The 14217-nt window shown below is 44.0% G+C and overlaps 1 protein-coding gene across 5 annotated transcripts in view; it reads left to right on the forward strand.

Annotated features, from left to right (window-relative positions):
• RAD54L2 (RAD54 like 2) overlaps positions 1-14217 on the forward strand; it is a 112533-nt gene that overhangs the window by 78327 nt on the left and 19989 nt on the right. For all 5 annotated transcript variants that reach the window (XM_032290022.1, XM_032290021.1, XM_032290023.1 and 2 more), the window contains 8 exons: positions 5324-5525; positions 7127-7266; positions 7743-7859; positions 8177-8403; positions 9831-10013; positions 10154-10287; positions 12510-12706; positions 13809-14151. In XM_032290022.1, the coding sequence (XP_032145913.1) occupies positions 5324-5525; positions 7127-7266; positions 7743-7859; positions 8177-8403; positions 9831-10013; positions 10154-10287; positions 12510-12706; positions 13809-14151 (1543 nt within the window). The remainder of the gene's footprint in view (positions 1-5323; positions 5526-7126; positions 7267-7742; positions 7860-8176; positions 8404-9830; positions 10014-10153; positions 10288-12509; positions 12707-13808; positions 14152-14217) is intronic.

A 14217-nucleotide genomic window follows, 5' to 3' on the forward strand; every position in this document is an offset into this window, starting at 1 on the left:
AACTCCTGGTGTCAAGTGATCCACCCCAGCCTCCCAGAGTGTTGGCATTACAGGCATGAGCCACTAGGCATGGTCCTACTAATCTTTTTTTTTTTTTTTTTACTTTTTAAACTTTTATTTTAGGTTCAAGGGTACATGTGTAGGTTTGTTATATAGGTAAATTGCATGTCTTGGGAGTTTGGTTGGTCTTTTTTATATGAAAGTAGGGAGAAGAGATGGAACCCCTGGAGAAAGAGCCCTGAAAGTGTTTGTGCCTTCATTGAACATAATGTAGTTTTTCTTTCAAAGCTACTCATTTGCCTAGTCAAATTTGTAGTGGTGGTGTTCATAATTCATTCCCAAGAATCTTATATAAGTGTTCTTTGGTGTTTATATAACTCTTGTGGTTACTGCTCACAGCTGGCTCACGTGAAGGAGAAAGTTCAGGGGTATTTGCAACTAGGCCTGATTCTGTGATCCTGAACTATGGTGGTAATAGTCATTGACTTTTAAGCCATGCAGATACTAATTTAATTTACATTTGTTGTTTGTCAAAGCACATATCTCTTTACCTCCTTATTGAACTTTTTTCTTTTCTTTTCTTTTTTTTTTTTTTTTGAGACGGAGTTTCGCTCTTGTTACCCAGGCTGGAGTGCAATGGCGCGATCTCGGCTCACCACAACCTCCGCCTCCCGGGTTCAGGCAATTCTCCTGCCCCGGCCTCCTGAGTAGCTGGGATTATAGGCACGCGCCACCATGTCCAGCTAATTTTTTGTATTTTTAGTAGAGACGGGGTTTCACCATGTTGACCAGGATGGTCTCGATCTCCTGACCTCGTGATCCACCCGCCTCGGCCTCCCACAGTGCTGGGATTACAGGCTTGAGCCACCGCGCCCGGCCAACTTTTTTCTTTTCTCTCAGTAGCTATTGGCGGGTCACATTCTAGAATCTGGGGGAGGGCTATTTTTTGGAAGTTAAATTACTTTGCTTGGGTGGTGAATTCACGTGATTCAGTGTTCAGAAGGTAAAACAAGAACACATAGTGAAAAGTTACATTTTGACTGAGGGAAATTTAATTATATAATTCTTGAAATAACAGATTTATTATTAAGAATGGTTTATTAAATGTACAGCATCTGTTACAATGTTATACAAAAACCATAATCATCATGAAACAGCAAAAATGAAGCACTTGAAAGACATTGGTTTACATGAAAATGAACTTTAAATATTATCACATCTGTGCTAATATTATTAGCACTAAATTAAATAAAATAAATGTTATTAAACTAAATTTTTTAAATAAGCTAAAAGTAGTTGAACCCAGAAGCTGAGGATTCACTCAAAGAATGCTGGGTGATAAGGAGCTGGTTTAGATCTGTATCATCTGTATAAGGCATGAGAATTATATATATTGTGCCTGATGATTTGAAAATTGTTACTGCACTTGGCCACATTCAGCCCCATGCCAGACAGGAGTTCACAGCCAAGCCTTATAACTTGGGGTGAATGTTTGATAATAAATCTGTTGGTGATAGTGCAAGGTCAGCAGGTTCTATTCTTTCTCCTCCCAAGAACAGCCCATTTCACAAGCAGACGCCAGAACAAGGATATACAACAGTTGGCAAAACGTTACCTCTGCCCAGCAGATCAATTTCAAACCTCTTGGACTTGCCCTCTATTTTCTGACTCTGTCCTATCTGCCTACTCTCTAACCTTTCCTCCAATTGCTCCTCCAAGCGATTGCTCAATAAATTCGCTAGTGAAATAGAAACAAAACAAAAAAGACAAGGAGAGCATCAGAGATCATTATCAGAACCAGGCCAGAGGACCCAGCAAAACACTAAATTGAAGTGTGCCAACCCAGCCCCAAGTGTAGTTGGTGTGTTGTACACCAAGCTGCAGTATTGGTGGAAGTAGTCATTTAGCAGTGGGTATCCCCTCTTGGGGAATCTGCTGCCCAGCCAGCTGTTTGGGAAGAGGAATTTGATGGCCTCACCTTTTAGGAGGGAATAATTCAGGGCTGTGAAGTAGGAAGAAATTGACAGCAGTATTAAATGAAAATGCTGTGGAAGTATTAGCTCTTTGGAGGGGTATGGGGCTTGAAGGAATGATAGTTCTTTTAAAGGAAAACAGAATTGCTGAACTTGCTCCTATGATGTTTTAGGTGGAAATTGGAGAGCACTGTTTGAAGAGCTTGGTGAATTTGGGAGGGCAGCTTAGTCAGACTTGGAGCTCTACTTTGAAACTTCTCTTTTAGTTCTCATGTCTGGCTGGACACATAAGCTATGGCACCTTGTTTCCTCAGCAGGTAGAACATGTCCATGAGCCAAGGCTCACACACACAGTACATTCCTACTGCTTCTTGCCACCCTGGGCTCTGCTTTCTTTGGGAAGGCTTTCGTAAAAGTCCTGCTATAGACTGGTGGTAATGGAGAAGGGGGTGTGATGTTTTAACCTTTTGCTCATGTTAATGGTATTGCAGTGTCCCATCATGAACATTTCTTGTCTGATGCCTTTCTTGACCATTTCCCCTTTGCTTTTCAAAAAGTGAAATCTGTCTACCTAAATCTTCAGTGGTCTCTCAGTTGAGGGCCAAGGAAGTTGCTGCCAGGTAGTGAATCCTGGGCATCCACATGTGAGACCCACTCATCCGTCCACTTTTACAGTAACCGCATTAGCCTCTCCTCTCCACTCAAACACCAGGACAGTGGAAAGTAGAGTGCTAGGAAGGAGAGGTTTGGAAGTAGTCTTCCCCAGGACAGGGTTGACTTCTGTACCAGCATCCAGAGAAGGATCTTGGATTCTCACCTAAGTCTGCCTTGGATGAGGAGCTCCAGGAAAGGGGAAGGGAAGTGGTTGTTAGGTTGGAAGGTCCTTCCTGTTGCTGCTTTACTTCCTTCATTTTAGCTGGTGCCTACCCATTCTGTGAGACCAAACCTGGGTCTCACTCTTCCCAAGGAAGCACCCCCATGCCCAGCCCTAGGTCAGGCTGGATTTGGTGTCTTTTTCTTAAGTGTTAATGATCTTAGGCACTTTCTGCATTGCATATGTGTTTCCCCATGTGGTCTATTCCACTGTGCCTTGGCACAGGGCCTGATACCTAGCAGATGCTCATATGTGTGTTAGGCTAAACTGAAAGCAGGGAGCAGGAGAGGCGACAGTGACAGGTTTGTAGTAGTCTCACATGGAGAGGTTTAACGTGAAAGTGTAGTGTACAATTTCAAGGAGGTGTTATGTGTGTATAAGAAACATTCATTTTGTGATGGCAAGATACAGTTTGCAGATGTCATTTCTGCTTCCCCCTTTGCTTTCTTATTTCTGATCTTTGATTAGAATATATAGTTGAGATTTGAGTTCTCCACACAATTATCGCCACTTAGCATGGCTGACTAAGGCCCCAGAGATTTGCATGCTCCCAGACTGTTCAATGTGGTTGGGAGTATGGAGTTTCATGGAGTTAGGCAGACAAGGGTTTGAAGAATAATATCTTCCATAAGAGAACCATTGACATACCTGTTTTGCAGATGTGGGGAACTATGGCTCAGAGAAGTTATGCCCGCAAACATAGACCTACAGGATTTAAAGCCAGCACTGCCTGACTGCAAAGCTAATACTTTTTTTTTTTTGAGATGGAGTTTTGCTCTTGTTGCCCAGGCTGGAATACAGTGGCACAATCTCGGCTAATTGCAACCTCCGCCTCCTGGGTTCAAGTGATTCTCCTGGCTCAGCCTCCTGAATAGCTGGGATTACAAGCATGTGCTACCATGCCTCGCCAATTTTGTATTTTTAGTAGAGACGGGGTTTCTCCATGTTGGTCAGGCTAGTGTTGAACTCTGGACCTCAGGTGATCTCCCCGCCTTGGCCTCCCAAAATGCTGGGATTATAGGCATGAGCCACCATGCCCGGCAAAGCTCATACTTTTAACTGCCTACTCCTGTTTTTCTGCTTATTTCTTATATACCCATGGGCAAGTATTTTTAACTTTTCAGGGCTTCAGTGTCTCACATTTAGAATTAGGAGAGCAAAAATGCCTCATATTTAGAATTAGGGGAGCAAAACTCTTGTAGAGTTATTATAAGGTAGAAAAGAGGCAATGTAAAAAACTAAATCCATACCTAATACCTGAAATAATAGTAATCATAGTAAAAGTAGTAGCTGTTTTTTTTAAAAAAAAAAAATATAGTGTTTATTATATGCCAGACATTGTTTTAGTTCGCTTGTTCTTCCTTTTCTTTTCTTTTCTTTTCTTTTTTTTTTTTTTTTTTGAGAGATGTCTTGCTCTGTTGTCCAGGCTGGAGTGCAGTGGCATAGTCATGGCTCACTGCAACCTCTGCCTCCTGGGTTCAAGCGATTCTCCTGCCTCAGCCTCCCCACTAGCTGGGATTATAGGCACCTGCCATCACACCTGTCTGATTTTTGTATCTTTACTAGAGATGAGGTTTCGCCATTTTGGCCAGTCTGGTCTCGAACTCCTGACCTCAGGTGATCCACCTGCTTTGGCCTCTCAAAGTGCTGGATTACAGACATGAGCCACTGTGCCTGACCCCCAACTATGTTTTAAGACATTACCTTTAGAAATCTTTCAAGGCCTGACTTGTATTTTACCTTCTATATGATTCCTCTGTGATCAACACATGAATTAGTATCTTTCATATTCCTGTGATGTCTTCAACCTTGAAGTCTTTATATCTGTTGATCTGCCCTTCCTGTGACATTTAGCACACCTTGCCATGTTGAGTCTGTATTTGTACATGCCCTGTCTCCGTAAGCAGAACACAAACTACTTGAAGGGAAGTAGTCTTACAAATATCCCTGGAAGTATCTAGGACAGTGCTTGCCATATTGTAGGCCCTCTTTAAATGGTTGGCAAGTTAAATGAGTGAATGCTTTAAGACACTGAAAGGAGGAATATACTCCCTGTTGGCAGATGAGAGGTAAATGAGAGGTAAATGCCTAGAGTCACACAACTGAGTGTGAGCTATATTTGGAACCTAGCTTCTTAGACTGTCCCTTTCTGAGCATTCTGAGGCCAGGAAACTTCCTCAATCTGATCATAGCACTAAACTCTAGTAAAAGTGATGACAATCATTCATTGTGGGCTTAATCTGAGCCAGGCTTGGGTCTAGGCATGCACACATTCAGTCCTCATAATAGCTCTGAGGTGTGGGCCTCACTGTCGTCATTTTGTAGATACATCCACTGATGTTCAGAGAGGTATAAATAATTTGCCTTAGATTACCAGCTAATAAGTTGCTGAGCTGAGATTTGAACCCCGGTGTGTCTGGCATCGACATTCATTCCCCTACCCCTGTAAAGCAACGTCTTTCCCCTTGTTTTTCAGACCCATCCCTGGAAGGCATGTGTGGCACTGAGCATGCCCAGCTGGGAGAAGATGGGCAGCAGCCGCCGCGGTGCACTTCAACTACCTCATCTCATTCTGAGCCTTCAGAGCAGCTTAGGCGCCACCAAGGCAACAATCTAGCCTCCGAGGACCCCAAAAAGAAGAGAGCTCAAAAGCCCTCCCACATGAGAAGAAACATACGGTGAGCCATGCTCTGTGCAAGAGGAGAGGGAAGGGAATAGAGGTTTTACCTTCATCCTAAGGCTGTCAATAGCAAAAAGATTGATTTGGGAAGGAGAGTTCTCTTTCCAAAGGAGAAAAGTGCCAGCTGTGTGTCCATTACTAGTGGCGGTGCAGCTCAGGACCGCTGGATCTGAGCTTTCAGAGGACTGTAGGAAGGATGAGAAAGGCCTTGACCACTGCTTGGGGGTGTTCTACTCTCTGGAGGTCCCAGGTGGCAGCCCAAAGATGATAGGGTGCTCTGAACTGGATTTTCTGTTTTTTTTTCTTTATTTTTTTTTAATGTCTCAAAACTAGAGGAGACTTTTTAAAGTTGAGGTCTCATCTTCTTAGATGTCAACTTCAAATGGTAGAGGACTGTCTGACCGAAAGCAAGGCTCTAAGAGATGAGCAAAAATGTGAACTGCTTTAACTATCCGAATCCCCAACAGTTCTTCCTTCTATTAAATAACAATGTGTGCCATTGAAAGGAAATGAATATCTTTTTCTCCTTCTGCCTCCACTTTTTTTTTTTTTAAATAATGACAACTTGAAATATTACTCTAAGTTCGGAAATAATATAGAATCCCTGTAAATGTAGTTTCTTTTATTTTTTTCATATCTTTTTTTTTTTTTTTTTTTTTAAAAGATAAAGTTTCTCTCTGTTGCCCAGGCTGGAGTACAGTGGTTCGATCTTGGCTCACTGCAAGCCCTGCCTCCCGGGTTCAAGCAGTTCTAGTGCTTCAGTCTCCTGAGTAGCTGGAACCATAGGTGCCTGCCACCATACCCGGCTAATTTTTGTATTTGTAGTAGAGACAGGCTTTTGCCATGTTGGCTGGGCTGGTCTCAAACTCCTGGCCTCAAGTGATCTGCCCACCATCGCCTCCCAAAGTGCCGGGATTTCAGGCATGGACCAGTGTGCCCGGCCAATCCTAGTTTCTTTTCTACATGACAACACTTTTTGCCTTGAGATGAAGTCTCACTCTTTCACCTTGGCTGGAGTGCAGTAGCACAATTTTGGCTCACTGCAACCTCTGCCTCTTGGGTTCAAACGATTCTCCTGCCTCAGCCTCCTGAGTAGCTGGGACTACAGGTGTACACCACCACACCTGGCTAATTTTTGTATTTTTAGTAGAGATAGGGTTTCACCACGTTGGTCAGGCTACTAGTCTCAAACTCCTGACCTCAGGTGATCCACCTGCCTCGGCCTTCCAAAGTGCTGGAATTACAGGCGTGAGCCACTGCACCGGGCCAACAACACTATTTTTATACTGCTTTAAAAAAGTTTTATGAATCAAATGTTACTCTAGTTTATTCTTGATTTATTATGTGGAGAGATGAGTTGGTAGGGGCATCTGTCAGGGAGTTAAATAATATGGAACGTATGTTAGCCTAGAACCATCTAGCTTGATGTCCTGTTTTTTGAATGCTGCTCCTTTCATGGGTGTGGTGGGACTGGTGTTGCTTCTCCTTCTCCCATCTCAACTCTCTGAGATTGTCAATGGCTATGTCTCTCTTTAGCTTACCATTACATTGCCCAAATTTTAATTGAACCCAAGTGCTGTCTCTTATGTGAATGTTTAGAAAGCTACTCCGGGAGGATCAATTGGAGCCTGTTACCAAAGCAGCACAGCAAGAAGAGTTGGAAAGAAGGAAGCGCCTGGAGCAGCAGAGGAAAGATTATGCAGCCCCTATTCCTACTGTCCCGCTGGAGTTCCTCCCTGGTAAGCAGTGGACATGGCAGGGAAGGCCCTGTGCTTCAGGCCCTCCTGAAGCAGGAAGAATCCCAAGGTGTACACAGTGGTCAAAAACAGATCTGGAATAAGACTGTGGCCTCTCAGGAAGCCTTTAAAGTCATTCAGCTTCTTCAGAGCACACAATCAGAAGATTATTTAAAGAGTTAAAATGAATAAAAATGTACTCTTTAAATAGATTTAGATTTTTTTCTCATAACTGTGATTTTAACTTGCCAAGTGATTGGGACCCTTTCTAGTGGTCAGGTGAATAGCAGGAAGTAAAAACCAGTAGAGAAAGGGAATTTGGAAGGAGGGCTGAGGTTTCTGAGAATGCGCTCTGCTTCTCTTCTCAGTGGATACTCCCCATGAGAGCTAGAAGAGAAAAGGGGCGGTAAATTGTTTTGGGAAAAATATTAGAGCTAAATGTGGTCTTGATGTCATTCTCTTTCATTTTGCATTTCTAGAGGAAATTGCTTTACGAGCAAGTGATGGTCACCAACTGCCTCCTCGGGTCTTGGCCCAGGAAGTCATTTGTTTGGACAGTAGCAGCGGCAGTGAGGATGAAAAAAGCAGTCGAGATGGTAAGATCAAGCCAGAGGTACCTCCCTTTTTCCTGACCTGGTGTTCATCCTGAGATTGGCTGTACTTTGAAGAGTCCAGTCCTTCCTCATTCAGTTTGGGGTGTGGCTTTGACAAATTTCCCTGTTTCTCCTTGATAAATATAAGTTTTTTGCTTGTCTCAACTTGAAGCTGGAAGAGAGAAATAGTAAAAATCAAAATTTTAATAAGTGATGACAAGTTCTGACTTTAAGCTTCTATAGTCTTCTCATCTGACCGGGTGCAGTTAATTATCTTTACTCCCTAGATATTTGGTTTTACTTTTGTTTTGCTGTCTCAGAGGTGATTGAACTGAGCTCTGGAGAGGAGGACACTCTGCACATTGTAGACAGCAGTGAGTCTGTCAGTGAAGAGGATGAGGAAGAAGAGAAGGGTGGCACCCACGTCAATGATGTCTTAAACCAGCGTGACACCCTTGGGCGGGTCCTTGTCAACTTAAACCACCCTCCAGAGGAGGAAAATGTCTTCCTTGCCCCACAGTTGGCACGGGCTGTGAAACCTCATCAGGTACAGCAAACCTTGATTCTTTTCTCTTCTTCCTTTCTGTTTCCTTGCTGTGAACATTACCTGTTGGTGGTTATTAGTGTCATAGCCCATGAAATACTTGTTTGGTACCAAGAGCAGCTTGTTCAGCTATTGGAAAGACCTCATAGTTCCTTCTAGCAGTTGATGCTCTGGGATACCTGATGAATAGGAAGGGATGGGGAAAGGGAAGAAACAAGCCTTAGGTTTGCCCTACCCCATAGAAAGCACTGAGTCTCTTGACCTAATAATTTGAGTCTCTTTCTGTGGGATTCCATGACTGAGGTGCTCTCTGGAAAGCAGCAGTTTGATTAGGAAGGTCTGGATCTAGAAGAGATGTGAGAGTCAGAAGATGGAGGGACTTTCTGATAGGAGGGAGCAGGGTAGTTTGTGTTGATCCAGAGCCTGGAGCCAGGATAAGTGAGTAAAAGTTCCATGAAGACAGACATTGACTCAGCTTAAGAACGCTTTTTTTTTTTTTGTTTTTTCTGAGACAGGTTCTTGTTCTGTTGCTCATGCTGGAGTACAGTGGCATGATGTCTGCTCATTGCAGCCTTGACTTCCCTGGCTCAAGCGATCCTCCCACCTCAGCCTTCCAGGTAGCTGGGACTATAGGCCTATACCACCACACCACCACACCCAGCTAATTTTTTGTACTTTTTTTTTTATAGAGATGAGGTTTCACCATGTTGCCCAAGCTGATCTTGAACTCCTAGGCCTAAGAACCCCTAACAATAAGGACTGCTCCTATGTGGCTGGGTACAGTGGCTCACGCCTGTAATCCTAGCACTTTGGGAGACCAAGGCAGGCAGATCACCTGAGGTCAGGAGTTCAAGACCAGTCTGGCCAAAATGGTGAAACCCTGTCTCCACTGAAAATACAAAAATTAGCCGGGCATGGTGGCGCATGCCTATAGTCCCAGTTACTCTGGAGGCTGAGGCAGGAGAATCGCCTGAACTCAGAAGGTGGAGGTTGCAGTGAGCCATAGCACCACTGCTCTGTCACCAGCCTGGGTGAGAGAGCGAGACTCCATCTCAAAAAAACAAAACAACAACAACAACAACAACAACAAAACTACTCCTATGGAATGCGCTGCCTTAAGAGGGTGAGCTTCCCAAGGCTGAAGAAAGCCAGGCTGACTGTAAGATCCTGTCAGGAATTTGACACTACCAATTCATGCATTACATGGGGCATTATACTGTACTAGTGAAAGCTTTTCTGTGTTTTCTCCAAGAGGACTGTCACCAGTAAATAGACCAGTCAAGGTACAGGGAAACTATTATGGCCATCCACACCTGCTGTCTATTATAATGCCTTTTTATTTACCTAATTCTTACTAATTTCAAAGTGAGTGAAAACTGGAGCCCTCATCTTTGCGAGTCCCTCTGACATTTGTCTTTGTCCCTTGTCAGATTGGTGGGATCCGGTTCCTTTACGATAATCTAGTGGAGTCCCTGGAGAGGTTTAAGACTAGCAGTGGCTTTGGCTGTATTCTGGCCCACAGCATGGGTCTGGGGAAAACTTTGCAAGTGATCTCTTTTATCGACGTCCTCTTCCGCCACACGCCAGCCAAAACAGTCCTTGCCATTGTGCCGGTAAGAGTTTTTGGAAAGGCTCCACTAAGTCACTCCTGAAGAGCTCTGGGTTGATGCCTTTACTGGGCACTAAAAAGCTTGATGAGTTTAGCTCTGAGTTTGTTCCAATGAAACTCTTTTTGGACTTGGCTTTCTAATAGGTTAATACTCTTCAGAATTGGCTGGCAGAGTTCAACATGTGGCTTCCACCTCCTGAAGCCCTTCCAGCTGACAACAAGCCTGAAGAAGTCCAGCCTCGGTTCTTTAAAGTTCACATCTTGAATGATGAGCACAAGTAGGTGGCCTTCCCTTTCCTCTCTGCCCCTTTCCTTTTAGACTTCTGCCTGGGATCTGATGTTAAGGCACTCTATTTGAGTATGTAGCCTGTGTGCCCACATTCATTTTGGTTTCTTGATGTGTCACTTTCTTTGTTCTTGCTACTCATTTTTTTTTCTACCAAGCTTTTCAGGTAAGCCAGAGTTAAGTAGCTTGATAAATTTCTTGTGTTCTGCTTTAGGAGGCTTTTTTTTTTTCTTTTTTGAGACAGAGTTTTGCTCTTGTTGCCCACGCTGGAGCGCAATGGCGTGATCTTGACTCACTGCAACCTCTGCCCCCTGGGTTCAAGCAGTTCTCCTGCCTCAGCCTCCTGAGTAGTTGGGACTATAGGCATGCGTCACCATGCCCAGCTACTTTTGTATTTTTAGTAGAGACAGTGTTTCTTCATGTTTGTCAGGCAGATCTTGAACTCCAGACCTCAAGTGATCCGCCCACTTCAGCCTCCCAAAGTGCTGGGATTACAGGTGTGAGCCACCATGCCCAGTCAGGAAGCTTTTTATTTTTTTTCTGGTAACGCAGAAAATGATTCGGTTCCAATGCACAGGAGGCTTTTATATCTTGAAAAATAAGTGGGCATAGTTGTATTTCACATGCCTATAGTAGTAAAATTCAATATGAAAAAATGGATCTTTCCACTGTATATTTTTTTTCTTTTTTTTGGAGGCGAAGTCTCACTCTGTTGCCCAGGCTGGAGTGTAGTGTTATGATCTCAGCTCACTGCAACCTCTGCCTCCCCGGTTCAAGCAGTTCTCCTGCCTCAGCCTCCCGAGTAGCTGCTATTACAGGCATCCACCACCACACTGAGCTGATTTTTATATTTTTAATAGTGACAGGGTTTCTGCCTGTTGGCCAGGCTGGTCTCGAACTCCTGACCTCAGGTGATCCACCTGCCTCAGCCTCCCAAAGTGCTGGGATTACAGGCATAAGCCACTGCACCCAGCCTCCACTGTCTAATTTTTTATTTATTACATTTCACTTTTTTTAAAAGCCTAATTATCAATTTCTTTTTAGTGATGAAGTCTTGCTCTGTCGCCCAGGCTGGAGCGCAGTGGTACAATCTTGGCTCACTGCAACCTCTGCCTCCTGGGTTCAAGCAATTCTCCCACCTCAGCCTCCCAAGTAGCTGGGATTACAGGCAGTCGCCATCATTCCTGGATAATTTTTATGTTTTTAGTAGTGACAGGCTACTAAAAATATAAAAATTCTCCATGTTGGCCAGGCTGGTCTCGAATTCCTGACATCGTGATTCGCCTACCTCGGCCTCCTAAAGTGCTGGGATTACAGGGGTGCACCACCATGCCCAGCCAGTCTCTTCTTTTAAGCACTGGTCTGCATTTGACCTTTAATGGTGCAACTCCCAAAGCTTTGAAAGGTGCAAGCCTTGCTGTGTTTAAGATTTAAATAAAATTATTTGTATATGTATGCCATAAAGTCAACCTGATTTCCAAAAGTCTAAAGCTATTTCTTGATCAAACAAGCCAGCTCTACATGCTAACCTTTCCTCTCATTGGTGTAGATAATTGAGAAAGTAGCCTTTCTGAATTTTCTGCAAAGGATGCCTTTTGTGATGTTTGGACGCACACATAAAAATGAGGAGTTGACCTCACAGGTGGTTGATCACCTACTCTGCTTTCTTAGATTTCAGGATTTTTAGTCCACGTGCAGTCAGTGAAATACAGTGAGGGCTCAGTGGAGTGGAAGTGGAGTGACTGCACTGAGGGTCATCTGGTCTGTTCTGCTGTTTCCTCTTTACTGTTTGTAGCTCTTTATTCACTTGACCCCAGGCAAGTGAACTGCAGAATGTTGCCCTTCCTTCTGTCACCTTGTATTTATCATGGGATTAAAATGCTCTTTCAAATGTTGAATTGTAGTCATTCCTGAATATCCGAGGGGGTTGTCATTTTCTCTCGCCTTATGTAGTTGAATTGCTATGTTTCTTGCTGTTTAATCACCATCAATGATCCAGTTCATCCTCAGTGCAGTTAGTTTCTGGGGATGATGGGAGGTCCTTGGGCAGTAGGCCAGCCCTGTGCTTGCTGCCACATGAAATCCTTGGTAATAAGTTCTGAATGTACATCAACACAGCTTTGATAGTGAGCAATTCTTTTTGGGGAGCAGCAGAAACAATAATTCTTGAGATAAAATTCACAGCTCACACAATTTTCTCTGTTTATCTTACAGGACGATGGCATCTCGTGCTAAAGTGATGGCTGATTGGGTGTCAGAGGGTGGGGTGCTGCTGATGGGGTATGAAATGTACAGACTTCTCACTCTGAAGAAATCATTTGCCACAGGTAGACCGAAGAAAACCAAGAAACGTTCTCACCCAGTCATCATTGATCTGGATGAGGAAGATCGGCAGCAGGAGTTTCGGAGAGGTGGGTAGCCTATCCTAGGAATACTCTTGGTGATGTTTCAGGAAAAAAGTAGTTGTGTCTGCTGATAGCACCTAGTCAGATGTAAAGTGCATTATTGATGTGAATTGTTATCATGAACCAAAAATCCTGGTTCCCAAGATCAGTAGAATAACTTCCGATGGCTCGTAGAAGGTACTGCTTTCTCTGCAATCCATGCAGTTCTAGTTAGGCCAGGCCAGGCCACACACTGGCTTGGGGGAGATTCCTCTGTTCATCTGTCCGTTTCTCTCACAGAACAGTTAGAAGAGTAACCATTTCCTTTACCACTTTCTAGAGATGTTCTGAGAAAGCATTGAGAAAATATAAAGTGTTTAAATCACTAATATAAAGACAAAGTAGTAATACTATTGTTTGTGAATTTATAAAAAAGAATTTATCCCGGTTTCTTTTAGTGAAAACCATTCCTTCCTCTCATAGTTCTAATTCTACTCCATCTTCTCAGGGGCCTTTGCTTATTTGGGGAAGAAAGTTTTTAAGGGTTCAGCGGCAATTTCATTTTATAAGTCTCTTCATCTATGAGATTATGTTCGTTCTAGGTTTGCTTCTATGGTAGAACTGGGATGAATTTGCCATTTAGCAATGACTGGAGAATAACTGCGGGAAGATCCTGTCCTTTAGCTAGCTCCTACCAGCCAGCCCTCAGATGGAGTCAAGATGCTGGCAATGGTGAGAGCCTACTAAAGTGTCTGGACTATTCCCATTGGTCTCATCCAGATGCATTTTTAATCCTAGGCTGGCACTCTGAAAGGTCCCTCTCTCTGCTGCCCAGTTGGTCTAAGCCCTAGGAATGCAAGTCAGTTGTACTTTTAACATAAAGAAAAATAAAATAAGGAAAGGAATGGGGGAAAGGGATATTTATTGCAAGAGTCAACAGCCAGATTAGTGTCATACCAAGTGTGCAGGAGCTTGAATGGCTGGCTCCCTCTCACCAAGGGGGGCTGACTCTTGCTTTCCTGCTTCCTTCATTTCTTCTGTCTCCTCCAGGGTGCACCCCTACTTCTCATATTATTGACTAAGAGCAGGCCCTGTCACCTTCTGACTCTGGATCCTCTTCTCTTCCTAGAGTTTGAGAAGGCTTTATGCCGCCCTGGCCCAGATGTAGTAATCTGTGATGAGGGACACCGCATCAAAAACTGCCAGGCCAGCACCTCACAGGCTCTGAAGAATATCCGCTCTCGCCGCCGGGTGGTGCTGACTGGGTACCCTCTGCAGAACAACCTCATTGAGTACTGGTGCATGGTGGACTTTGTGCGCCCAGACTTCCTTGGCACTCGGCAGGAGTTCAGCAACATGTTTGAACGCCCTATCCTGAATGGGCAGTGTATTGACAGCACGCCTCAGGACGTGCGCCTCATGCGGTACCGAAGCCATGTCTTGCACAGTCTTCTGGAGGGCTTTGTGCAGAGGTGAGCCATCCTCAGGGTCCTGCTTCCTGAATTTTCGGTGGGCCCTGTTGCCAAAGGCATGCCAAG

The sequence above is a fragment of the Sapajus apella genome, unplaced genomic scaffold, assembly GCF_009761245.1.
Source record: "Sapajus apella isolate SASKATOON/1434 unplaced genomic scaffold, GSC_monkey_1.0 scaffold23, whole genome shotgun sequence".
Classification (NCBI taxonomy): Eukaryota; Metazoa; Chordata; class Mammalia; order Primates; family Cebidae; genus Sapajus; species Sapajus apella.